This window comes from Giraffa tippelskirchi, chromosome 4 (assembly GCF_054371585.1).
Source record: "Giraffa tippelskirchi isolate mGirTip1 chromosome 4, T2T-mGirTip1v1.2.pri, whole genome shotgun sequence".
Classification (NCBI taxonomy): domain Eukaryota; kingdom Metazoa; phylum Chordata; class Mammalia; order Artiodactyla; family Giraffidae; genus Giraffa; species Giraffa tippelskirchi.
In genome coordinates this window covers 95147846-95175334 of record NC_137278.1, presented here as the reverse complement: position 1 = coordinate 95175334, position 27489 = coordinate 95147846, and the positions used below count along the sequence as shown (strand labels likewise).

At 48.6% G+C, this 27489-nt stretch overlaps 1 protein-coding gene and 1 long non-coding RNA gene across 7 annotated transcripts in view; one reads left to right on the top strand and one right to left on the bottom strand.

The window, feature by feature from the left end:
• Positions 1-129: 129 nt before the first annotated feature.
• RFX8 (regulatory factor X8) overlaps positions 130-27489 on the bottom strand; it is a 51641-nt gene continuing 24281 nt past the window's right edge. For 4 of the 5 annotated variants that reach the window (XM_081596914.1, XM_081596917.1, XM_081596915.1 and 1 more), the window contains 11 exons: positions 26874-26937; positions 25286-25396; positions 24184-24261; positions 20409-20522; positions 18692-18842; positions 16754-16812; positions 15632-15788; positions 14193-14287; positions 9486-9600; positions 5148-5461; positions 130-496 (listed from right to left, as the gene is read on the bottom strand). In XM_081596914.1, the coding sequence (XP_081453040.1) occupies positions 302-496; positions 5148-5461; positions 9486-9600; positions 14193-14287; positions 15632-15788; positions 16754-16812; positions 18692-18842; positions 20409-20522; positions 24184-24261; positions 25286-25396; positions 26874-26937 (1453 nt within the window). In that variant the 3' untranslated portion in view covers positions 130-301. Of the gene's footprint in view, positions 497-5147; positions 5462-9485; positions 9601-14192; positions 14288-15631; positions 15789-16753; positions 16813-18691; positions 18843-20408; positions 20523-22776; positions 23077-24183; positions 24262-25285; positions 25397-26873; positions 26938-27489 lie in introns of those variants that run through there. The other variant, XM_081596918.1, reaches the window with a different exon arrangement.
• Positions 23141-27489, top strand: part of LOC145547400 (uncharacterized) — a 108423-nt gene continuing 104074 nt past the window's right edge. The window contains exon 1 of one of the 2 annotated variants that reach the window (XR_014083807.1): positions 23141-23244. This is a non-coding gene — a long non-coding RNA (uncharacterized LOC145547400). The remainder of the gene's footprint in view (positions 23245-27489) is intronic. The other variant, XR_014083808.1, reaches the window with a different exon arrangement.

Genomic DNA, 27489 nt, shown 5'->3' with positions numbered 1-27489 from the left:
TATTCTACAAACTTTATCTTTCACTGGAGAATGATCCATGTTTTTATTACCAACAAGATTTCTCAAATTTCTCTCAAGTCCCCACAGAAATACTGGGAAAGCCCCGAAGAGAGGCAACAGAGGCAAAAATTATTCTCCAAATCAGTTTATATGATTCATCAAAACCAACTCCTTGAAATACATATAAACAGAAAACAGTGCTACCTCTATTATTTACACAAAATCTTCTTTCTTACCAATACAAAAGTGTTAGCATTTACTCTATTCTTAAGAATGAAAAAAATGTGTGTTTTCTCAGGTCCTAGTCCAATAAATAATCTCCCATGTCAGCATTACTTTCCCTGAGATAAATATCCTCAGAGCTTTGGGATACATCCGATATGTGGATCACAAATTTTTGTCCATCTGTCAGGGTTATGAGGGTCTCTTGTCCCAGAGGAAGGCTGAGTTTGATGGTGCTTTCTGTGGCTTCATCTTCCAACAATACCTGGATGAGCTGTGTGGGGTGGGTGGGTTGGGGAGGAGTGTTTAGAAGAAAAGATGAAAAAAGAAAGGCACACTTTTCCATTTCAGGACCCACCATTTGAATTCTCCTACCACACACTCATCTCACCCTGGACCTAGTGCAGGGGACCCCGACTTCCCAGGGGAGCACTCAGGGGCTGCTGAAGGCTTTGTGGAAGGAATCTCAAACCCAGGATGGCACAAGAGAGGGTGTTGGGTGTTGGCGCAAGAGTGGGAGCAGGTGGCTCCCTTGAGGAAAAGGATGGGGGCACCTGCAGGTGTTTGTGAGGCCAGAGAGGGAAACAACATAGCCATTAAAGGCACGGGGGAGGGACTTCCCCAGCAGTCCCTGTGCTTCCAGTGCAGGAGGTGCGGTGCCATCCCCGGTTGGGGAACTAGGATCCTTCATGCTCGGCCAAAAAATTAAGAAATGAAAAAGCCTCAGACAGCCTGGATCAGTTGTGAAAGTCAGGAGGGAGCCCGTGAAGTGCCCACGGGTCTCCTCACAGCTGTACTGCTCGTCACCTTGGCCGCTTTCCAGATGGATCCTGACCCTATGAGCCGACACAGTTGGCTCAAGTTCCCACACAGACCCTCCCTCCACCACTGGTCAAATAGACCAGTATATAAAGGAGGAAGCCGGTGAAGACTCTCATGGGTTACATTGACACTCGATAGGGTAGTAACTGACACAAGATGTTCACAGACCCTGGTGTTGGCTCTCAGACAGTCATCAAGTTGCCTGAGCAAACCTTCCTATCAGAGAAACAAGGATAATATGCCACCCTGAGCTCCAGGGGTATTCGAAAGATGGGCAAATCCTCTGATATGATTACTTTCAAACTGACAGAGATGTATTTTCTTGGTCTGATTTCAACAGTGCCCCCCATCATCCCCATAAGCTAGCACATTTTGACAAAGATGTGCAAAAGATAACTTTGAATGCAAGGTTAATGAAAGTAAATATCTCACCCATTTTCCATAAATTCATTGATAACCATCACCAATCAAAGAAAAGATGTTTTTCTTCTGTCTCTCAAAACAAAAAACAAACAAAAAACCAAATACCACCTTTCTTCATCTTTACCTTTTGGCTGAAGTCACTTATTTTTAAATATTTTTGCCATGCTTTAATGCTTGAGTATATGACCTAAACTGAAAACTCTGTGTATGTGTGTGTGCATGCTCATTCGTGTCCGACTCTGCAATTCCACGGACTGTAGCTCACCAGACTCCTCTGTCCGTGGGATTTCCCAGGCAAGAATACTGGAACTGGTTGCCAGGTTAAGGAGAATGGCCTTTATTTAATATCAGCATAATTTTTCTTTTATTCTTAAAACATGCCTTGACATCTTACTATTTTGAGCATCGGTAGAATGGAGAAGAGCGACAGATGGAAGTGGTGGGGGGACTGCTGACTTGAGTTGCTGCTGTAGGTGCAGGGACTGAGCTGAATTGTTCAGGGGGGTCAGCCCCAGAGGTGCAGCTGAACAGGTGTTAACTCATGGCAGATGAGAGCAGATGGGACCCTGAGCGTGTGCTTTTTTGCTGAAGATAAGTGCGCATGCTGACTTGTGAATGCAATGGAAATTAGACGAGCCTAACTTTTCAGTGTTAGAGTGTTTAAGTCATTAAAGCTAATTCGGCGGGCTCACATGAGCACAAGCAGGTTTAATTAATCTCTAATGCATACTACCTTGGATTATCTGACATTTATCTGCTTGTATTGCTTTATTATGTTGTTCAATTATTTAATGTCCTCTCTACTGTTGCCATCAATTAAATATAGGTAGGAGGCACCCATTGCAATAAACTTCAGAGTGGCTAGGGGATTGGGTAGAGAATGTTCTGGAAAGGTGTTCAGATTAGGTTTTGTTGGAGAAATAATAACAGTGACTAGGGTTATGGGTACTTTTTATGCTTCTAAGAATTTTACAAATAATTAACTTATTTATACCTCCTTATAGCCTATGGAATTAGATGTCTTTATTTCCATTTTGTAGAAGAGGAAGCTGAGGAGCAGACAAATAAAGCAACTTGCCCAAGGTTCTCAGCTCCTCTGTCCATGGGATTTCCCAGACAAGGATACTGGAGTGGGTTGGCATTTCCTTCTCCAGGGCATCTTCCCGACCCAGGGATCGAACCCATGTCTCCTGCACTGGCAGGGGGAGTTTACCACTGAGCCACCTAGGAAACCTGCTTAAGTGGAAGACGTGGAATTTGAACCCAGAAAGTTATGTACCAGAACTGCTCACAGTGGGCTACAGATGTTTTCCCAAATCATCAGACTTGAACGTCCAGCTCAGACATGCATCCTGTTAGGGCTTCCAAGCGACTGGGATAAGCGATCCCCAACGGGTCCTGTCACCAGGATAGGGTGTGTTCTCCAGAGGGTCAGGGGCCAGGAGAGGGTTCTCTAGGGCACAGTCTGGCCAACCTGTCCCTTCTCCAGACCGAGCTGGGCCTTCTCTCTGCCCACAGCCCTGAATCACCAGCTCAATGAGTGGAGCCTGCACCGCCTCCATCTGCTCCTTCTCTCGGTGGCCCAGCACCCCTCCCCCCCACCAGTCCCTGATTGGGGGCCAGAGTTTTCCCGTTCCCTGGTCTCCTGTCTTGTTGGCTTCATATACACACTCCCAGGGGAGATGAGTTTCTTATTTACAGACACACATTAGAGCCTCTAGCACCGAGAGCACGGAAGCACTGGGTGTCAAATTTACTATCTCGAGGTCAGCAAATGAACACCTGATAGAGACAGAGGGCTGGTGACTGTGAGAAGTGGCTCTTTTGCTTCTATGTCATTTGTTCAGACCAGTGAGTGACTCGTCCAGTCCAGCTCAGTAACAGTCTGCCGAGGTTCTGTGTGCTTGGAATGGGGAAGGACTGCAGGGCATGGACGGGCTTCCCAGGTAGCGCTAGTAGTAAAGAACCCACCTGCCAATGCAAGAGATACGAGTTTGATCCCTGGGTCAGGAAGATCCCCTGGAGAAGGAAATGGCAACCGACTCCAGTATTCTTGCCTGGAGAATCCCACGGACAAAGGAGCCTGGCGGGCTACAGTCGATGGGATCACAAAGGGTTGAACACGACTGAAGCGACTTAGCATGCACACAGGACACAGACAGTTCCAGCTGTGACTCAGCCATGTGGCTCTGACCACATTTCATCCAGGTTGAGGTCACGCCCCTGCCTTCAGCGGTCTCCTAAGCAGACTCCTCATCTGCTCAGAAGGGGAACTTGCGGAGGTAAAAAGAATGCCACATAAAGAGGCCAAGCTTCCAAACATGTGTGCAGGAGTTTTAGAAATTACTACTGACAGTTGTTGTCAAGGTTTTTTTCCCCAACCAGCCCACTCCCCTGCCTCGCATCCAGCTGAACTTCCCGCTCAATCTGCCTCCCTTCCCTGGCATTCAAGACCCCATCTCAGATCTCTGCATCCTGTGTCCTACTCTTCTGGGGGCCTGGACCATCCTCCTCCCATCTAGCATTGTAGAAGAAGAATGATGAGATCAGGCAGGCCAGGGTGTCAGCCTCTGCTCTGCAGTTTACTTGCTGTGTGACTCGGCCTCTTGCTTAGCTTTTCTGAGCCTCTGTCTCCTCATCCATGGCATGAAAATGATAAGGACAGATACTTTGCAGGGTTGTATGGCTTTGAGACAATATATATCAAGTGTGCACAGTACATTTGATAAGTAGCCATTCTTACTTTCATTATTTTTTAAATATTTATTTATTTTTTATTTACTTGGCTTCCCCAGGTCTTAGTTGCAGCACATGGGATCTAGTTCCCTGACCAGGGATCGAACCCCAACCTCCTACATCGGGAGTGTGGAGTCTTAGCTACTGGACCACCAGAGAAATCGCTTTACTTTTCATTATTTTAATTTTTTGGCCATGCTGCAAGGCTTTCAGAATACTAATTTCCCAACCAGGGATCAAACCTCAGGCCCTGGGAGTGTAAGTGCAGAGTCCTACCCACTGGACTACCAGGGAATTCCTGCAATCCTTATTTTTATATCTTTCAAGATGGACCCCAATTCCGTCCTTTCAAATATCCTTTGTACTCAGACTATTCAGTCTTTCCTTTCTTTAAACGCCGCCAGAGGCATTTTCAGTACATGTCACCCCTCTTAGTTGTAGTGATCTGCTCCTCAGTGAGTCTGTTCATGCCAGGCAGGCTCTGGGAGGGCCAGGTGAGGGCCGTCCCCATATTCCACAGCTCTCATCAAACCAGGCACGTTTCAGAGCTGAGCAGTGGTCAACAGACACACTGGCAAAATCGCTTAAAACATAGATGAATCTAGAATCCTGTGTCCTTGTTTGGACAATGTATAACCCCCTCTATGGGTTTCTTAGGGCTTCCCTGGTGGCTCAGATGGTAAAGAATCTGCATGCAATGCGGGAGATCTGGGTTCAATCCCTGGGTTGGGAAGATCCCCTGGAGAAAGGAATGACAGCCCACTCCAGGATTCTTGCCTGAAGAATCCCATGGACAGAGGAGCCTGATGGGTTATAGTCCATGGGATTGCAAAGAGTCGGACACAACTGAGAGACTAACCACAGCACATGGGTTTCCTAAGCCCCTGGGTTCTCACTTCCCTGAGAACACTGGTGGATGGAAGGTCGGGCCATGGTGTGCGTACCTTGTTGCCTGTGACGGTGTCTACCAGGAAGTCAGGCACACTGACCACCACGCTGCTCCCCACCGTGGCACCGGGGCTCTGGTCCCTGCATCTGAGCATCACCCTGGGGGGATCTGCACTCAGGATTTCCTGCTCCTGAGCTGGGGGGCAGTCTGGAGGGTGGTGGGGCTCACGGTCTGGCTGGACAGGAGACTGGTCATCTGGCAGTATCTCCTTGAGACTTCCCATGTCGTCCTCTTCTTCCTCCTCAATGCACGACTGAAGTGTGTGAATCACATATTCCAAAAGCAGCAAGTGAAACAGGTGCCAGGAGCCTACATTGAAATAACCACCCCCCAGTGAATAAGCAGACAGACAGATGGACAGATAAACAGATCCCGGTGGAATGAACAGCTTTTCCAGGGCTCTCAGCTCCTGTGCATTACAGCCTCACTCCTCCTGGCAAAGCCTAAGAGTCCCTGCAGCATCCATCACCCTTGCAGCATCCCATACCCAGAGGACCCCAGAAAGTGGCTTTAGCACAAGGTGCTCAGTGAGCTGAGTCATGACAGAGAACATCAACATAGCTGCTGTGAGATGGGAGGGGGGCCATCCTGCAGAGAAACGGGTGCCCTTCCCAGAGGTGGAGAGCGAGCCCCTTGACCACCCACTACATGGCTGCATCTCCTGGGGGGAAACCGGTGAGGGGCGCAGGGGCTGTCCTTAGGGAGTTGGCGGGCAGGGGTCAGCTGAGTGCTCTGAATCCCAAGGCCTCTGGCTTCAGAAAACAAAAAGATAATTAACATTCAGTTGAGAAACGGGGTGGGGGGAGATATGGCCTAGAACAGTTCTTAAAAGATAATTTTTTAAATTAATCTTTAAAAATCTTTTTTATTTTAAATTTACTTATTTTTTAATTGAAGGATAATTGCTTTACAGAATTGTGTTGGTTTCTGCCAAACATCAAAAGATAATTTTTTAATGAAGATAAAACCATGATTCTCACACAGATGTAAAATGAACGCGTTTCAAAGATTTTATGGAACTCAATTAATGAGAGAAATAGAAAGCTGCTGCAACTGATTATAGCACTGGGAGCTCAGCTCGGTGCTCTGTGATGACTTACAGGGGAGGGATGGGGCAGTGGGAGGGAGACCCAAGAGGAGGGGATATATGTATACATATAGCCGGTTCATGTTGTACGGCAGAAACCAACAGTATAATTGTAAAGCAATTATACTCCAATAAAAAATAAATTTAAAAAAGAGAGAATTCAAAGGACTAAACATACACAGACAGTAAAGAATGCCACTGACGTTAATTTACAAATGCCACACAGCTGTCCTCAGCTGCACCCACCTGACACACTACAGTTCGCATTTCTGGGCAAGAGAATCATATTACCTGTTTGATACAATTTACAAGATTTGTAAAATAACTCAGACCATGAACGATGGCACCAACCCCAAAAGGGTGTGTTGACCCTTTCTGTCCAATTCAAAGCTTTGCACAAGGTCCACTCTTCTCTGCTAGGTCTTGGGTGAGAGAACCTGGTTCTGTGACATGACATGGCCTGGTCTGGAATAAGTCTGACCCTGAAACAACTCTTTGCTTGTTTGATTTTGTGAAACCATGGTCCATGTGCAGAGGAAGAACAGGTGGTGTGAGTACTTTGACTTCATATGAAGGTCCAAGAAGGTGGAGGGGGAAACCACTGTAGACCAAGAATGGCACCGACTCTATGAGTTATCAAAGGATGCTGCAGCCATCAAGCCATCACATTACAGCCCCCAACAGTGAGCCCTGAGGGAACTCAGGATGGAGGCAGGGTGTTCACCCCTCATCTGGTAATCAGCTGCTGCAGCTGCCCCAACAGCACCCCCTGAGGACACTCAGGATGAGAAAACACAGGATACTGGCCCTGGAGAGCTGAGAAGCGTATCGAAGGAATGATTTCAGTGAGCCTAGACTCTTGCATTCTCCCATAGATAGAAGAGCACTAAATTCTTTAGGGCTTCCCTGGTGGCTCAGATGGGAAAGAATCTGCCTCCAATGCAGGAGATCCAGGTTCGATCCCTAGGTCGGGAAGATCCCCTGGAAGAGGGCATGGCAACCCACTCCTGTATTCTTGCCTGGAAAATCCCATGGACAGAGGAGCTTGGTGGGCTACAGTCCACAGGGTCGCAAAGAGTCAGGCGTGACTGAGTGACTAATACACACACACACACAAATTCCTTAACTTGAGATGTCAGGTTTTCTTTAATTAACAGCAGTCTTTTGATGTTCCCACTACTTGGTCTTTGTTGCAAAAAACTCATATACACCCTGGCTCTGCCCCTCACCTCTTCAGTCCCTCAGAGCTGCTTGTGATGCTGTGTCCTAGGCTTAAGTCCTCAGTTTTGTCCACTGAATAAAACATAACTCTTAACTTTCAGGTTGTGCATTTTTTTTCAGTCGACAGCACCAACTACTAAAAGGGCTAGTTTTCCTTTTGTGGTTGTACCTGAACTCTGCCCTGGAAGAGCATCAACATTAAGCCTGTCATCCTGACCTTCATGGGCAGAGCCTCAGGATGAATGGATGTCACCTGTGTGGCTGCTTACAGCCGAAACCCTCCAAAGAGACCCAGAGTTTGCAGAATGGTCTAGAATAGGGCTTGTCTGCTCTTTGTCCGCTCTTCCTGATCCCCGTACCCTCTGCAACGGCCTCTGGCAGCCCTGGGGCAGGGGTTCCTCACCCTGACTGGTGTGCGAGCTCGTGTGGTGGAGGCTCTGTCTGTCTGTCCGTGGCTGTGTGTCCAGTGTCCAGGAAGGTGTCTGGGACTTTGCAGGGATGCACAGATATCTTCTGAAACGAGTGATCCCCTCCATGGGGCTGTGGGCCTCAGCAGTGAATGTCCCTCCCCAGGACTCTCCTGTCCTGTGCGTCAGACCACAGCTGTGACAGGTGAGACCTCCCCCGGCACAGGAAGACCATCTCTTTGACAAGAAAGTTTGCAAGACAGACTCTGCTTTATTCTTCCCACCATCTGCGCACAGTGGCATCAGTCATTCAGTCGTGTCCAACTCTTTGTGACACCAGGCTCCTCTGTCTCCAGGCTAGAATACTGGAGTGGGTAGCCATTCCCTTCTCCAGGGGATCTTCCCAATCCAGAGATTGAACCCAGGTCTCCTGCATGGGCGGGCAGATTCCTTACTGTCTGAGTCATCAGGGAAGCCCACAGGGGGAACTTTATCAATTATTATTCCTGGAAGTTAATAGGTTCTTAGGTGCCCCAAAGAACCCATTTTTTTTCCACCATCTCAGTTGGGAGTAAAAGAGGGTGTCTGGTTCTTTTCTCAGAATGTCCCAAAGCAGATAATTCAAAAGTCAGGGGAGGTTTCCTGCGTATCTGACAATGATGGCAGGAGAATGATAAAAGAAACTTCGACATATTGAACTCCAGAGGAGGCATCTGGCTTTATACAAGAGTGAACTTGACTCTGATGCTAACAAAACTAGTATCAAGTTTGTGGCCTATCAACCCTACACAGGTCCTCTGCTTCGATTGTTAGAGAAAAGGACATATTGACCAGAATAAAGAACATCCATGTTGAAAACAGATTAAATGCCTCCCTTCCAGGGATGCCAACGCTGGTCCTCCTTCAATTATGAGACTCCCTTTCCAGGTGCCAAGGCCATGCTGACTTGCTGTGTGCGTGCTGGTCTCTCTCTCTCTCTTTTTAAACCTTGAAGAAACGTAAGCCTGACTTGTTTAATGTTCTTTGTTCTGACAAGATATGAAACCGTGCTGCTCTCCCGAGTATCCAGAGCAGCTTCCCACGGTCACCTGGGGAGCGGGCTTGTGGGCTAGTCCTAGTGCGGGTGTGTTAAGTCACTCAGTCATGTCTGACTCTTTGTGACCCCAGGGACTGTAGCCCACCAGGCTCCTCTGTCCATGGAATTTCCCAGGCAAGAATACTGGAGTGGGTTGCCATGCCCTCTCCCAGGGGATCTTCCTGACCCAGGCATTGAATCCACAACTCCTGCATTGACAGGAGGATTGTTTTACCACTAGTGCTACCTGGGAGGCCTAATCTTTAGTCTGGCTCAAGTAAACTTTGTTCTTAGTTTTGATTGTTTACTGATTATTTTCATGGACAGGAGAGTGAGGCAGGGTCCAACCATTTGATGAATCATCGTGTTGTTGTTATAAAAAGATTAGCGTGGTTTTGTGTGATTCTCTGTGTCCGGGTTGTATTCTACATAAAAAGGTGAGAAGATGGTGAGTTGGTTTCACGAAGCCATACGGACAACACTGAGGCTGTGACCACACCTGTAATAGGTAGACTACACAGCACGGTGTGTTTTTGGACTTACCGAAGCTGTCTCTGTGACAGAGCGTCATGGCTTTGCTCACTGCCGTGAGGAGGAAATTCCACCTCAGCTGGAAGCTGGCGGCCAACTGGATAAACTCCTCTTTGCTTCTGCTTGGCTGTTACATTTTAAAGAGGAAAAAAATAATGCTGGGGTTTATGATAAAAATTGAGGCGAGCATGTTGTCGAAGTCACCCACGGGTGGTGCAGACACTGTTGTGGCCAAAGGGGGAGAGGAGGCAGGAAGGGCAGGGTGAAAGGAGGCCCAGGCCTGGTCTCTCGCCACCCCTTGTGGGGGGTGATTCCTGGCAAGACCTTTTGAAGTAGGGGGAGAGAAGGCAGGAGGTGGGAGAGGGGCCTACTTCTTTTTTTAATCCCACACAATTTTTTAAAAAGAGGTCACTTGTGAGGACCCCTTCAGGGTGACCCCTGCAGGGCATTCCCACTGAGGCTCCCTTGGCAAATCTGATGCTGTGATAAAGGGGCCCAGAATCCCACAGTGCTGAGGGGAAAGGGGCCGATTTTGGAAAGCACCAAGCTGGATGCTGCACTGGATGAATTATTGAGGCCCAGAAGGTCCACCTGTGTGGTCATCCAATGGCCTGAGTGGCACTAAACTGGGTACTGGGGGATGCTGTATGTGCAGACCAAGGAACTCCCCCACCAGACTGACAGCAGCCTTGGGTTGCACTTCTGGTGAATTACAAACTGACAGAGCCACAGGAGTTCCCCAGCACAGGCTGGGGTGAATGAACCCCCTGAACCTCCCCTGCGTGGGGACCACCCACAGGCTCAACCACAGTCTCCAAGGAAGAGTTGCGGTGACTGGCCAGGAATAAAGAGGTGCCTTTCCATCTCTGCTTATCTTCAGCCCCCACCGAGAACCCGCAAAGGAACACTCAGGGCTCAGGGTGGGTGTGGACCTGTAACCAAGCAAGACCCTATGGGGGGGCCTCCCTGGAACAGACACCCCCCACCCTCATATTCTCTGCTGGGGCTCTTCGCTGAAGTACCCAGATGATAGCATCTTCTGTATTTTTCCTGAGTTTTTCCAATGCTAAACATCACCAACAAGTGGAAGAAACTAACTACTTGATGATCAGGAGCACATAGCCCGCAGGCCTTCCAGTGTCTAAGGATCAGTAACGTTAACTGCCCTGTTATCTCAACATCAACCAATCAGAGAATTGTGCACAAGGTAATCACACACCCTGAGACACCCCCTACCCCCCAACCTGGCCCTTGAAAATGCTTTGCTGAAAGCCTCTGGGGAGTTTTGAGCAGAAGCCACCCATTCTCCTTGCATGACCCTGCAATAAACCTTTCTCTGCTCCAACCTCTGACCTTCTAGTCTGTTTGGCTTCACAGTGCATCCTGAACATGAACCTGGGTTTGGTAACAGACTCCCCTGAGCAGGGGCATCCTCCCCCCATGACTCTGGACCTCTTGGATAGGGGGGCTCTTAGGAGGACCCCTGCTGGGGTTCAGCACATACAAAGATGTCCCTAAACCACCCAGAGAAGGCGCAGTGGGCGATCTCAGCCCAATCCCCGAGCCTTCCTCCTCTTGCCAGTAGCATGACACCTTGGGTCCCCATGTGTAGAAATTACTCTTGGGCCCAAACTGCCCGAGAACTGGGGGAACCAAATGAAACACAACACAGCCGAGCATCTCCCTGTGTCCCAGATGCTAACAACATGAGATGATTAGTCATCTTGGACGTGCCTGAGGCCTCACATTTTAACAGTCTGAGTATTTTATTGATAATAGTCTTTTTTTTTTTTTTTAAATCAGACAAGCTGTTTTAGAAAAACAAGCCCATCAAATGCAGGCAGTCACAAAACCACCATTTTCCTAAGATGTCTCATTCATGAGGGCTGTGGGGGTGAGGCTGGACACACCATGTCACATGGGCTCGGATGAAGGATGGGCCTGTACCGCTGTGGGGCAGGACTGGTACCCATGGTCTCAGTGGGCTCGGCTGGGGTACAGCTGAGGCTGCGTGAGCGCCCGAAACAAGGACCAGAGGACAGAGAGCTCCACCCTATTGAACAAATCGAAGTCTCCACAGCTGTGCAGCTGCGCATGTGACCTCTGGTACAAGTGAACTTTGCCAAGGACCAAGGAGGAGAGATCACAACTACCTGGCAGGGCTTCCCTGACGGCTCAGTGGTAAAGAACCCACCTGCCAACCTAGACGCTGGTTCGATCCCTGATCTGGGATCCCACATGCCGTGGAGCAGCTAAGCCCATGTGCCACAGCTACTGAACCAGAGTTCTAGAATCTGGGAGCCACAACTACTGAGCCCATATGCTGCAACTACTGAAGCCTGTGCACCCCAGAGCCAGTGCTCTGCCACAGGAGAAGCCGCTGCAGCTGGAGAGTCACCCCTGCTCACTGCAACTAGAGAGAAGCCCACGGAGCAAGAAGACCCAGCCAAAAATAAACAGATAAGTAAAATTATACAAAAAACACACAGAATCTGGAAAGATTATTTCTAAGAAGCAAAGAATGAGAATAGACACCTGCCAAGGCTTAGAACCCAGCTGTCAAGCTCCTCCCTGGACTTTCTGGGGGAGAGAGGGATTGGGAAGACATGTTGTCGGAGACTTCTGGAGAAAACTCGAGTCACTTTCTGGTTCCAGGCCCTCCAGGTCCTTGCTCTCTGCTGCAGAGATGTCTCCCCTTTTCCCTAGACTGGTCTCCTGCTTTTCCTATGCCCACTCTGCTCCTGCCGACCTCTCTCAGGAATGCTGTCTCCCTTTCTCAGCTTAATTTACTCTTACCTGCCCTTCACCTCCCAGTCAAGCGCATTCCCAGATGCCTTAGCTTTCAGAGGGTGGTGTCTTCATGGGCAGAAGGCCCGGTGTTTGGGGTCCACTAGGGCCTGGTACTGGGGTTCCCCCAATAGCATCGTCAGCTCCTACAGGGTGACTGGAAGTGGCCTTTGGCAGGAGGTGCTCTCTGGAGGAGGCCCCTTCCATCCTGTCATTAACCTCGAACCAGCCACCACCCCCCACCACCTCCCCGGCCCTGCCCTGCTCATTTCCTGCCCAAGCACACCTTTCAGACCTTTTGATCACGCAATACTTTGCCTGACCTACTGCTTCTTTCCGCAGATTAAAGAAGTCGAAATGAAGAGTAAGAATCAACAGATGACCAGATCTCTTCCCCAGATTCCCCTTCAGTAATCTCCTGAACAAACTGTGTGAACAAGAGAGCATCTAAAGAGAAGGAAATGGTAACCAACTCAGGTATTCTTGCCTGGAGAATCCCACGGACAGAGGAGTCTGGCGGCCTACAGTCCATGGCGTTGCAAAGAGTCGGACACAACTGAAGCACACATGCACGCATGACAAAAAAAAAAGAGAGAGAGAGACCACAAGGAGTGGATGAGCCTGGACACAAGCCTGCATGCGGTGGAGGATGGCAAGGACCCTGCCCTCCTCTTCTCAGCAATTAACTGAGATCACTTCCCCGTTTCCCTTTAAAGATGTTCAGGGCCAAGCAGAATCTCTAGAGGTGGTTTTGGGGACACTGAATTTCATCATCTCTCCAGATTGCAAGCATTCTGATCAAAAGCAATGTTTTTCTTTACCAACATTTGCTTCACTCCAGTATTGATTTTTGAGCAGTGAGCGGCCGAACCTGATTCAGTAATGTGACTGCTGATACCAGTGATGATGACAATCAAGCCAAAGGATATACTGAACCCAAGTGACATGTCTGTCAGAAGGACCAAACCCACCCACATCCAAAACCAATTCATCCTGGCTTTCAGGAACCCAAGCCTGACACTTTACTGGGACTGTATGTAAAACCCCCATATGAGCACCATTCTCCCTGAGAAATGGAGTATTTCCTGCCATATCAGTAAACAAGGATGTCACAGTCATCAGTGATTCCAGCCCTCCAAATGTGAATTCCTGAGCCCTAAGGGCACCAAGGAATGAAAAGAATACCTGCAATCTGGCATCCATAAGGCTGTAGCCATTCCCTACGGTGAGTCCTGAGGAACTCTGGGTGTGAAAAACACAGGATTCTGGCCCCAGATAGCTGAGATGCATATGAAAGGAATGATTTCAGAGAGCCCGGACTCTTTGCATCTTCCCATACACAGAAAAGCACTAAATTGCTTAACTTGGGATATCTAGTTTTCTTTAATTCACAAAATACTTTTGATGTTCAGACTACCTGCCCTGTGTTGCAAATTTCTATATAACCTGACTCTTCCATCTGCCTCCTTGCAGCAGTTCTCTCAAGGTCATTTGAGATGCTGTCTCCCAGGCCTCAAGTCCTAAAAATTTCCACTGAATTAAACATAACTCTCAACTTTTAGGTTGTGACTTTATTTTTAAGTCGATATCCCTCAATGGACAAACCCATCTCCCTCCTAAACACTCCTGCTTGGTGTTCACACACTTACAAGGGCAAACACACTTACACTTACCTGCCTACACCCACCCACACACATGCTCACCCATGCACACATGTGCCACTTGCAAGCAAACACACACACACTTGTATGATGTACAAGCCTCCAGGATACCACTTCCCCATCCTGAAGTGCCATCCCGGCCATAACACACTTTTGTCCGGAGCCCCAGAGAAAACCTTTTGCACCAGGTCCTGAGCACTCAGTGCTATGATATAGCTAGAATGACCAACGCTCGCTTCTTTTCTTTAAAAAAAAAATTATGATTTTGTACCTGGAAGACAAATTCTTGGAGATTTGAAGACAGACATTTCATGAATACACTGAGATCTGTTGATGTCCCCAGCAAAGAAATTAAACTGCTCAAACCTATCAACAGACAAAACAAACCAAAAGATGGTGAACCATGCGGCAGAATTTCCCGGTAGGTATTTGTATCCCAGGTAACCTAGGGGACCACATCCTCACAGAGGTTCAAAGGCATCCCCTGGGGCCTCGCCCTCATTGTGAACACAAAGGCTGCCTTCTTGGGTGGGATGTGTCACCCCAGGTCGTCTGGTTCAGAGCTCTGTGCTCTTGCCTTCCAGTGACCCCCTTGTTGAAGTGGGAACAAATATTTTGAAATCATAACTACACCTTGTAATTACGCAGAACCTGGCTCCAAGTGAGCTCACTGCATGATACAGACATGACCTCACCCATCCCTGCTGTTTTTATAAAGGGGATGAAGGACATCAAAGCAGCTGAGGGATGTTAGGTGCCTTGCCTGGGGCTGTGGACTCTGTCAGCACAGACTTGAGGAATGGAGGCTGGGAAGTGACGGAGGGACTGAGGCCCCCCACCTGTGTAGGCAGCAGTGAGGGAGAGAGGGTAGAAGGACAGCCTTTGGTCCCCCCACCTGAGTGCCACCACATGCCAGGAAGATTTGGAAAACCCAGTGGACTGCCTCGGCCCTGGCAGAGGCCCCGCCAGGCTCCATCCGGGAGTATTTCCAGGCACGCCTCAAGCATTGACCTGTCGGTGTCATGCTGTCTCCCTGCCGAATCTGTGCCCCCTTGGAGAGACACACAAGGAGGCCGTCAGGAGCCCGGGAGCCCCTGGAAGGCTGGCAGGCACTTGGGGGAGAGGCCTCACACCTCCTGGGTCCCCCTGAGCTTGGGCTGAGGGTGAGAGCAAGGTTTGGGGAGTCACCTGGGATTTCTAGCAGAGTCAGTGGCCTCGGGGGGGGGGGTGTTCTGTAGCCCTGAGGTCTACTGGGTTTGGTGTGCACTTTTCAGATGCTGGTTTGGTTGGAGGGGAGTCTCCTGGGGGAGGATCTGGGATTTGGGACAGCCAGGTAGTAGGGAGCGGGGAGATCTTCAAGGGACAGACGAGTGGTAGGGGAGGGGCTACTTATCAAGAACTGTTGTTGTTGTTTAGCTGCTAGGTCATGTCCGACTCTTTGCAACCCCATGAACTGTAAGCCCACCAGGCTCCTCTGTCCATGGGATTTCCCAGCCAAGAATACTGGAGTGGGTTGCCATTTCCTTCTCCAGGAGATATTCCTGACCCAGGAATTGAACCCTTGTCTCCTGCATTGGCAGACGGATTCTTTACCACTGAGCCACCAGGGAAGCCCCAAGTTATTTCAGCAGATTCATATATTGGGGATGGCCATGCCAGCCCTGATCATATACCAAACACTGCAAAAAGCAGCGGCTGAAGGAGGATTACATTTCATCTCTGTGTTCTCTTCCAGGACATCAGCACTGCTCAGGTCAGTGGGCAGGACTTTCTGGGAAATATCCAAAACGCTCTGACGGAGGATGGTGCATAGATCCGACTTCAGGACGCTGACCCTCCTGTTGTTTCTCAGCACCATCCTCATGGTCTGAAGACAAAGGGCACACACAACACTTACTGAAATCTCATCATCTTACTTTGGCCTGACGCCCCCCTTTCCAATTACCATGATTTTGCAGTTATCAAAGAGAAAGAAAACTGGATTTGGGGTATTGCCCATTAAAATGGAATCCCAGCTGACAGTGAAAACGTCTGAATTTCACACATTCTAGAACTGCCTCTCTGAAATGCAGCATTTAGAATGCTTCTGCTTGGGGGCAGGTGGGTGCAGGGTCTCAGAGCCTGTGGCTCCCCCTTTCCCAGCCCCTTATCCTCTGTGTCCCCAGCAAGGAGCCTGAATGCTCCAGAGAGAGAACCAGTGGGTGACTTGGGATCTGCAAGGCAAGTGTGTTTCTGGAAAAGCAAAAGGTGGGCGGACACTACAGGGTGGCCGAGGGGTCTCAGAAGCCGTGTCTTTTCTTCCTCTGGGAGCCCTGGGCAGTGAATTTGGCCTCCAGTGTCAAAGGGGATGCTTCACTGGTGGCTCAGCGGTAAAGAATCAGCATGCCGATGCAGGAGACGCAGGAGATATGGGTTCAATCCCTGGGATAGGAAGCTCCCCGGAGAAGCGAATGGAAACCCACTCCAGTATTCTTGCCTGGAGGATCCTGTGGACAGAGGAGCCTGGCGGGCTACAGTCCATGCCATCACAAAGAGTCGGACACGAATGAGCACGCACATGCACATCCAAGGGGACAATCCAATCCCTTCCACATTCAGGGTCTGTAGGATGGGCGGTGGGTCACCCCTATCCCAGCCCCAGGAGCAGGCGCTACAGTCACTTCAGTTTTATGGAGATGAAACGGGCCCTTGGGTGTTAAGTAAACCCCCCTGGGCAGCACTGAAGGTCTGGCTCTGAGCAGGGCTGGCTCTGGAGCCTGAGGTGGCTGCTCCAGACAGGGAGGGCCAGCACAGGGCCTGCTGTCTGCTCTGGGGGACACTCAGGAAACCTACCTTCGCCATGTTGGAAAGGTATGTCTTTCTTCTTAGCCTTTTGACAAACACAGTAACTTCTGTCAAGAACAATACACATGGCCATTACTGATACTGTAACGTCTAGTTCACATGAATGACTGGGGGCGGGGGAAGGGAGCAGGCAGGGAGAGGAGGCACACACAGGTGATGCCTACAGTCTGCCCCACACAGCCAGGCCCCTAGCACCCTTGCCTCCCTTGCCCTTTCCCGCATGGCTCTGAGCTCCTCTGGGGGCAAGGTGACTAACCCCTCTCCACCTAATGCTGGGAAAGTGGTGTCAGCAGCACCTGCTTCGTGGGCTCTGTGGGGTTGAGCATTTTGCCCAGGAACTCTGAGTTCCTCCAACTTCCACATCTTTGCATGCTCTCCTTGGGAAATGACCAGAAATGCAAAAATGAGAGAGCGGTCGCCCTCCTGGATGGACTCATTCATTCATTTTATTCATGCGTTCCTTCACAGGGATACTCCCTCCAGCGCTTTCACGGCTGGAGGAAGGAGAGGGACCTTCACTCTCCAGGGGCTCCTGGCTAAGGATGGATCACCAATGCACAGTCTCCCACCAGCAGGGTAAGTGCTCCCGGCAACATAAACTTCTTGGGGTAGAAAGTGTCGAGAGCAGCTCCACCTGGAAGTGGATCTTCAGTCTGGGTCTTAACATGTAAGTAAGAGTTGGCCAGGCAAGGGGTTGGGGTAGGCCGATGGGGTACAAACAGCAGCAGGAACAAGGGCTTCTTGGGCACAACCAGTCAGGAGTCTCTGGGGAGCACCAGTGGGTGCTGGAGGTCCCTGGGGGCAGGTGGGCAGGGATGGGTCAGAGGTCAAGCAGTGAAGGAGAGTGGCCCACCCACACAATGAGGACATGGTGATCACACAACCTGGGTCTGTGAGTTTCCAAATGGATCAAACAGGGATCAACACAGCCAGGGGTGCTGGGGGTCCCAGGGGGAGAAGATAAGGCATGGCCCGTTCTGTGGGCCCTCGGGGGAGATGGTACACACAGGGTGCCAGGAAGGCGGACTTGCAGGGTGGAGGGGAATACATGGGGAGCGCCGGGCGCCGGGAGAGGCCTGAGCTGCCCAGGAAGGGTGGGGCTGGGCGGGGAGAGCTAGAGGCGATGATGGAGAACCTCACAAAGGCAGGAGGGAGAGACAAGGGTATTTCCAAGACCATAAAAGACACTGTCTGCCCAGCGGGCGTGTGCTGGAGTTTATGAGGCCACGGCGTCAGAGGGACACCAGTGGTCAGCTTGAGGAAGGCCTGGAGTGGCCACTGCAGGCTCAAGCAGACCAATAGCCTCCTGTGTTCACACTCCACTTGGGTGTGAACGTCCGGAGGCCTACAGTGTGGGCGAGCTGGGCCTTGGGAGAAATTTCTAAGGAGTGAGCGATACTCTTGGAGCCTCATGGGGCCGGAGCAGAGCACAGAGAGGTGGGGGTATGCTAGGCCAGGACCCTCGTTGGCCCTGCTTGGGTGGGCAGTGAGCCAAGGATGGTGGCTGCCGCCTAGAGTTGGTTGGAGAGGGCAGGAGGCATGGCTGGCCTCCCCCTTGCCCTTTTCTACCTCCCCACTCCCTTGGCCCTGCTTGGAGAATCGGCAAGAGGGTGTGGATGGATCAACACACACCTCCCTTATGGGCATTAAAGGAAAAGCTGAGAAAGCCGAAGTGCCCAGGACTTGTGGACTGCAGTTCAGTGCATGAGGGCAAAGTGACACCAGAGGGGAGAGGGGGACTTCCCTGGCAGTCCAGTGGTTAAGACTTCATGCTTCCATTGCAGGTGGTGTGGGTTTGATTCCTGGCTGGGGAACTAAGATCCTATATGCCTCAGGCTGCAGTAAAGGGGAGATGACCTACCCCCACGTGCAAAGTTAGATGCTGCACTTGCATTCACAGAATCCACGTTCTCCATGGAAACCCACCTTTGAGTTTGGAGATCTGTAAGAGGGCTGGAAAACCCTCCAGAGCAGAGAGGAGCCACAGCTTGAATTTCTTACTGAACAACCGGACAGATTTCAAATACTGAATAGAAACATCTTCCAAAAAGTCATGGAGGAGAACGTCCTCAATTCCCTACAACAGAAGTGACAAGACACATGGCCGCCAGCCAGTGCGGGCAGCCTCTGGTTACAAGAGGCCAAGGGTCACATGAGCCACAGACCGAGAGAGGGGCCCCCAACCAGCTAGGGATGCAGCCACCACGTAGCCTTAGCTGCTGCCCACTGGGCAGGACATCAGGCTGGAGAGGCTGGAATCACAACTCTTTTAAAGCTTTCAAAATATTGAGGACTGATTCACAAATTTACACAACATGAATGTTGGCCGAGACTGGTTTTGGTTTTGAGGTCAAACCGAAATATTTAAGAGCTGAACCCAGCCTCAAATTTTCAACCTTTGTGTTAAAAATTTAGAAGCCCTAGATTTTTTTTTCCTAAAAACAAATATAAAATAAAAGGTAAAAGTTCATGACAAGCTTAAGGAAAGAACATTTTCACTCCAGAAATTATATTTAATTGACCCCTAAACGACAATTAATCATTCTAGACACAGAGTTCAAAAAACAAACCTACAAACCCCAGAGGTTGCGTACAATCCAAAGCAATGACTCCAATTACCTATTTTTAAAAGTCCTCTTTTGTTAAAATATCAGAGTAAAGACTCTGACTCAATTCGGGGTTCACTGAATTGAGTGAGTCACTGGACCCACCAGTCACCATGTGTCCCTCTTTCTAACTTGTCCCTCTTTCTCTCTGAGGCCATTGGATCTCTCAACCCAACCTTCCTCCCTTGTCACCTTGACTGTGGCAAAGCCTCCTCCCCACCCTCTGCTCCAATAATATGGCATCCAATGTCACTGCCAACCCACTGTCTTCTCAGTAAGTCCATGTTTCCCACAGGGCAAGTGAGACAGTAAGTCTGGTCACAGTGACCTTCCTGTCCTGTGACGCCTGTGACCACCCTCTGCCTCTGCCTGCACCATGTGTTCCTCCCAGAATCCATGTGTTCTTCCACGTGTTTTCTGCTCCATTTCGAGTCTGTAGAATTTCTCCTTTCCTGCGAGACTTGCCAGCAACACGGCCTCCTCTGGGAAGCCCTCTCCAGGCATCTCTGTTCTTCCTTTGGGCGTCCAGAACAGTCCAATCACACTGTGTTCCAGAACTTTCCATACTGTATCACACTCATTGGCTTTTTCTCTACATGAGGTCACTCGGATTCTCAGTGAATTCAGAAAGAAAAACTGAGTCTTAGGGAAAGACCTAAGGCTCCTGGTCCATTGGCCCCACTGCTGATTCCTCAGAAGATCTGAGACCCATGGACACCCCAGAGGGTGAGGGCTGTGGCTCTAACCCCAGTGTGTGCATGCTAAGTTGCTTCAGTCATGTCTGACTCTTCTGCAACCCCATGGACTGGAGCCCGCCAGGCTTCTCTGTCCATGGAGTTTTTCAGGCAAGAGTATTGGAGTGGGTTGCTGTTTCCTTCTCCAGGAGATCTTCCTGAACCCAGGAACCAACCCCACCTCTCCTGTGTCTCCCGCATTGGCAGGCGGGTTTGTTACCACCAGTGCTACCTGGGAAGCTCCCAGCACTGGGTACCAATTTCAGGACAGGACACAAGCCAGCACCTGGAAGGAACGCCTACCTTGTATAGCTGCACGTCGTAGCACTTAAGGAGCTGGCACACGTCAGGCAGCGACAGGAGCATCACTGTGTCTTGCTGCAGAGACTTCCAGAAGGACATCAGCAAGTCCTCCACCTGACGTAAGGAACAGAACATAGCTCTGAACCCTGCTTTTGTGCCTGGTGAGGCCAGTCCTCCACAGGCAGTTCGTCAACCCTGAATGGTAACTGGATCAATTTCATTCCAACCCATATAAAGCTTTGCCTGTCAGCTTTTCCAAGCTGTATTTAATGTATCATATTTTATTTTTAAAAATGTTTATCTAAGTAAATAAATATCATTATCTATTAATAAATAAATGTGTTATAAATAATATTTATTTATTAATAAATAATAAATTTATTTATAATATAATTAAGACCTGCTCCAGGTCTCAGTTGTGGCACACAGGATCTTTTAGCTGCAACATGCAAACTCTTAGGGCTTTCTGGTGGCTCAGATGTTAGAGAATCTGCCTACAATGCAGGAGACCCAAGTTTGATCCCTGGGTCGGGAAGATCCCCTGAAGAAGGGAATGGCAACCCACTCCAGTGTTCTTGCCTGGAGAATCCCACAGACAGAGAAGCCTGGCGGGCTATAGTCCATGGGGTCACAAAGAGTCAGACACGACTGAGTGACTAACACTTCCGCTTTCGTGTGAACTCTTAGTTGTGCCTTGTGGGATCTAGTTCCCTGACCAGGGATGGAACCCAGGTCCCCGGCCTCGGGAGCACAGAGTGTTAGCCACTGGAGCACCAAGGAAGTCTCCCAAGCTGTATTTTAGAAGTGATTTTACGTCCATCAGAGAGCACCTGCTGGTTGGGTGGAAGACTGGTCCTGAGGCAGTTTTCTAGAAGGAAGGCTTATTATGATAACAAGGGGGCTCTACCGATTACAGTACGACAAAGATCGGGCCCTGGGGGTACAAACCAGAGTTCAGAATACATTTTCAGTGACTGATTGACCCCTTCAATTATTTTCAGCTCAGAAAGACATGTAACCATACATAACCAAAGATATATTGCCTCCTCCTTGACATCATGTTGGAATTCACCTAAGACAGTTCAGTTCAGTTCAGTCACTCAGTCGTGTCCAACTCTTTGTGGACTGCACACGCCAGGCTTCCCTGTCCATCACCAACTCTCGGAGCTTACTCAAACTCATATCCATCTAGTTGGTGATGCCATCCAACCATTTCATCCTCTGCCGTCCCCTTCTCCTCCTGCCTTCAATCTTTCCCAGCATCAGGGTCTTTTCCAATGAGTCAGTTCTTCACATCAGGTGGCCAAAGTATTGGAGTTTCAGCTTCAGCATCAGTCCTTCCAGTGAATTCCAGGATTGATTGGTTTGATCTCCTTGCAGTCCAAGGGACTCTCAAGAGTCTTCTCCAACACCACAGTTCAAAAGCATCAATTTTTTGGCACTCAGCTTTCTTTATAGTCCAGCTCTCACATCCATACTAGACTACTGGAAAACCATAGCTTTGACTAAGGATGTTGCTGGCTAAAGGGAGCCAGTGTGATTCTACAAAGGGTACTTCTTTTTTTATTATTATTAGCAAAATATTCGTTCATTTTAAAGTGAATTAGCATTTTATCATGATCTGGGTTAATGCTATAAACCTTGGTAAAAGAGCCTATAACTCCATAAATAGTGTATTTGCCACTTTATTCTGAGTGTACCTCCTGAAAGCCAGCTGCATCTTTTTAACTTTTTATTTTGTATTGGAGTCTAGCCAATTAACAATGCTGTGATAGTTTCAGATGGACAGCAAAGGGACTCAGCCACGTATACATGTATCCATTCTTCCCTGAGCCTAAGGAGCCTTCTTTAAAGACTTCTGTTGAGGAACAGAATGGCAGGGCCCTTTCTTTATTTCCTCCCATGTGGACCTGGTGGCCCATCTGAGTTGCCAGCTCATGAAGACTAGCCTTCTGAGATTTCTGCAGCTCAGATATCCTGAGGCAACACAGTAGTGACCCCGGGTCCTCCAAGAACCCCAGACTCTTAAGCTGTTTCTTCTGTGTAGGCTGTGAGGGCTGACCCCGGAGTATCTGATTTGAAAATCTCTTCTAGAGAAGACATCTCCAAAGAAACTCAGGTATTTAATGAGAAAGACAAGAATGGGCTGAGCAGGGTGTAGTAATCCTTTGACTCCCAGGTTGGAGGCTTCTGGGGCTCATGGGTCTGGATGAGACAGCACTGTCTCAGCCCACCCCCCACCCCCCACCTCCCACGTTCCGACTCATCCATCTTGATCCACCTGCTACAGAAATATTTCTCTGATTTGTCCCTCTTTCTCCCTGGTGTCATTGTCACTGTTCCCGACCCAGCCCTTCTTCCTTGTCACCTTGACTGTGGCAAAGCCTTCTCGCCACTCTCTGCTCCCGTAATATGGCATCTGATGTCACTGCCAACCCACCGTCTTCTCAATAAGTCAGAGTTTCCCAAGGGGCCGGTGAGATAATAAATCCGGTCATAGCAACCTTCCTGTCCTGTGATGCCTGTGACCACCCTCTGCCTCTACCTGCACCAGGCATTCCTCCCAGAATCCCTTTTCTCCCCCATTTAGCGTCTGTTGGACTTCTGCTTTTCCATGAGACTCGCCAGCAACATGGCCTCTTCCGGGGAAACTTCTCCGGGCATCTCTGTTTTTCTTCCCTTGGAGCCCAGAACAGTCTGATCACACTGTGTTCTAGAACTTTCTATACTGTATCACACTCATTGGCTTACACTGTTCCTTTCAGTACTAGACTATCAGCTTCTCAAGCCTCCAGGGGAATACCTTCTTTCTTCTGGAAACGGTGCTGGTCACAGGGTAAGAATTCAGTTAGTACTTGATGAAGCATCATCGATAAGGAGTGGATTGGATATTCAACTTGGGGGGTGTTTATAACATGGTGTTAATAGGCCAGGGGTCACTCTAAAGATAGCCTGGTCCCTCCCTCATGACAATGTTTTCAACAAAGCATGAAATGCCTTCATGCTGAGTAAATATCATCTCCCAAAGCTGAAGTGCTTAGAACACTGAAGCCTCAGAAGACTTTTCATTTAAATGTGCACTTGCTTCTCTGGATTTTCATTTTATATGGTAAAAGACAGAATTCAGAATGGTTAAAAGATTTCTTCATGCCTTTCACAGCCAATTCTAGAATACAATCCACTCTTGATGATCTCCATGTCAGAGCACCCTGCTTCGAACTGCTTCTTGTGCATTAGCATGTATCAATAACAGCTCTGAAAACCATCACTGGGGATCCCAGGGTAAATAAAGTTGTTGTTCTTTAGTCACTAAATTGTGTCCAACTCTTTCGGAACCCATGGGCTGTAGCCCACCAGGCTCTTCTGTCCATGGGATTTCCCAGGCAAAAATACTGGAGTGGGTTGCCATTTCCTCTTCCAGGGGATCTTCCCAACCCAGGAATAGAACCCATGTTTCCTGCGTCTCCTGCATTGGCAGGCAGATTCTTCACCACTGAACCATCAGTACTTTATTCCATATCAGCTGGAATTAGGATCTAAAAATAGCTGAGTTTATATTTAAAGTGTAAATTTATCCATATGAGAACCTTGGAAAATTTCCAGATGATTAAACTGAATAAAAATATCACCTTCAAGAGCTCACTGACTATAAAGCAGCTGCATTCTAAGCACTTTAGTGCGATGAATTCCTACTCCACATCCCTTGAGGGGTCTTTTCAAGCTGAAAGGTTAAGAACAAGTCATAAATGCTTGCATTTTGTAGATAAAACCCTACCCTCTCGAGTTCTTGGTTCTTCACATGTTGCAAAATGTCTTGACAGCAGTTGCAGTATTCATCAGCAAGAAAGGCCACCTAGGAGAATACAGAGAGTCGTTTCAGCTTCCAGCCCATTTCTAGAATTACCTGCTCCTTACAGACCTTGCCGAGGCCCTATTGTGCGCCAGTCGCTCAGCTGTCTCCGACTCTTTGCAACCCCATGGACTGTAGGCCACCAGGCTTTTCTGTCCATGGGATTCTCCAGGCAAGAATACTGGAGTGGGTTGCCATGCTCTTCTCCAGGGGATCTTCCTGACCCAGGGATTGAACCCAGGTCTCCTGCATTGCAGGCCCTACAATAATACTATCTGGCTGTGACATCAGCCAAACTCTTCCTGGGACCATGTGTTTTTACTGATAGTTACGTGAAGTGGTACCCCACTCCAGTATTCTTGCCTGGAGAATCCCATGGACAGAGGAGCCTGGTGGGGTACAGTCCATGAGGTCACAAGAGTCAGACATGACTGAGCGACATTTTCATTTCATGTGGAGTAATTCATAACTTCAACTAAAACTGAAGCTGCTTCATTTTTGATGCCATAACTCATTTATTTCTGAGTCTGTACCACCCACTCTAAAGACCACTGATTTTTGCCACCTTTCCCTCTAAAGCCCAATTTCCCTTTCCACATGCCCCCAGACCCAGTTGCTAGAAAATGCACAGACTTGTTTCTTGCTCTGTGATGGAGACCCTCATTCTAGAATGTGACATGATCCTAGGTGGAGTATTTCTATATGGCGTGAGAAGAAGCTCTGAATTTTCCTGACTACCACCCAGCCCAGGAGGGAATGATGGTCCTCACGGGCCTGACAGAAGACAAATCTTACTCCATCTTGTACAACAGTGATCAGTGGCAGACTAAGAAGCCATTTACTGCCCTAGGCAGCAAGGCACGGAGCATTAGTCTCCCTGATGTGTACAAACTTACCATTAAAAAAAAATTTTTTTCCCCACACTGTGTAGTACATACAACTTCCCAACCAGGGATCAAATTCATGTCCCCTGCAGTGGAAGCACAGAATCTCAACCACTAGACCACCAGGGAAGTCCCAAGCCTACCATTTGGTAGGAATATTTCTTTGCCAGTTCCTGCTCCCAGAATGGACATCTCCTGAATTCAGACAAAGGGGATCCAACGGGTTCTGTCTTGATCGATGAATGATTGTCACCCTAAAACCATTTTCACACGGATTATTTCTTTAAGTCAGATAATAATTATTCATTGCTACTATAGGTTAATCTTTTATCCACACCCCTGGACACTTTCTTGATCCCAGCAACTATTCCCTCTTGTTTCACTGCAAATGATACTAACCTTCCTCTATAAGACTGTACTCTCTAGTCATCAGGGAGCAATTAGGATTTAATATTTCACATATTTAATATTTCAAAATGGCCTTGCATTACAAATGCTGTATGTGTGTGTGCATGCTAAGTCGCTTCAGTAGTCTCCAACTCTTTGAGACCCTATGGACTGTAGTCCACCAGGCTTTTCTGTCCATGGGATTCTCCAGGCAAGAATACTGGAGTGGATCTTCCCAACCTCCTGCAGTGGATCTTCCCGACCCAGGGATCAAACCCATGTCTGTCTCTTGCACTGGCAGGTGGGTTCTTCACTAGTGCCACCTGGGAAGCCCACAAATGGTGTATAGTAACAAACAATGAAAAGACTACCTATGAAAAATCTGATGCCATAAACACATTCTACAATGCTTGTCTACATGGTTGTCCACCCTTGAACTAAAACCATCTCCTGTCTGGATCACCGTCCCTGGATTACAGAAATGGTCAGTCATATATAAAATCTCAGGGCTGAACGAACAAGGAAAGTGAGGGGCACTGACTTTCCTTTAGAAGAACAGATTACAGAATGTAAAACATTTTCATTAAGGATGGAAAAAGGCAGTATGGCAAAAAGGGAATTCAACGTTCCTGCCTTGTGTCAGCCACACTGCTGTTCACCTCCCAGCCCTATTCCCACCCCCGGAGCAAGGGGAGGCATGGTTGCTCCTGATTTGCATGAAGGACTGTATTGAAATGATTTCTTCAGGATCTCTCTGACGTCTTTTGAATAATTTCCATTTTAATAGAGTAGGGAGAGCATTCCTGGGAAGTTGGAAGTTGAGCCCCACAGCCTGCCCTGCTGGACTGCAGCTGGGCCAGGGGAATCCCCTTCATCCTATCAAACCTAACTGCCTGCGCTGTGGCAGCACGGCTTCAGGGTCAGTATGCCCTCCTTGGCTCTCTCAGTTTCTGCACTCTGAGCCCTTCCTCAGCTACTCACTGAGTTGTTCTCTTCTGAGCTGCTCAGCTTGCCTAGTAGCTCGTTCATGTGGGTTTGCAGTAGGTCCTTGTCTACAAACCATGGGAGGACAGAGAGATCTGAACTGCCCGCCCTACCCTGAGGGCTAAGAGTGCCCCCCTCACTGTGTCCCATGGGGCACCGTGCCCATTGAGGACAGCCACCAGCTTCCTCCTCACCTGGTGCTCCCTCATTATCAGCCAGCATCACTTTGAGGATCAGGGGGGTGAGTGGCTAAGGGCTGCCCATAATAATGTTATACACAGGAAAATAATTGCATCTACTTAAACAATTACTGAATATTTCAGGGTCTATCATAGCAAATCTATTTTATTCAACACTCACTGCTCCTTCTTCTTGGAGAATGCTGTTATAATTAGTAGGCTTTTCAAAGGCAACAATGTCTCCTCTGTGACATAACAGATAAGAGAGAAATAATTTTAGTTAGACCCCTATTTCTGAGCTCAGGCATAAAGGTTCTTTTGCAGTGAGGTTATTTGTGTGGGGGGAATACTGTCCATAGGGTTGCAAAGAATCGGAAATGACTGAGCACACAGCACACACACACACACACACACACACAACTTTGATTTCAAAACCCTTTCCACAACCGCTGATTATCACCTGCTTAAAGCTTTTTTTTTTTTTAATTCATTTGTGTAACTGTGACAACCACGTATTTATTTTTAAAAGTTTACTCCCTTCAGAAGCAAGAATATGATGTCCTCATGGTTAGAGCTTGCTCTAGTGGGAAAAGAAAAATCATCATGCAGATGAAGTCTTCTATTTTCTGATTTGGGGCTTTGAAAATGGTCAACTCAGAAACGATAATATCCTCTGAGTCAATGGATGGGGCAGGGCACTTTCACGGAACAAGGAAACTGAGAAGGAATAATATGTAAGGTCCATTCCATGTCACCACACCACGTGGGTTCACATGTCACATTGGAGAAAAGATTCG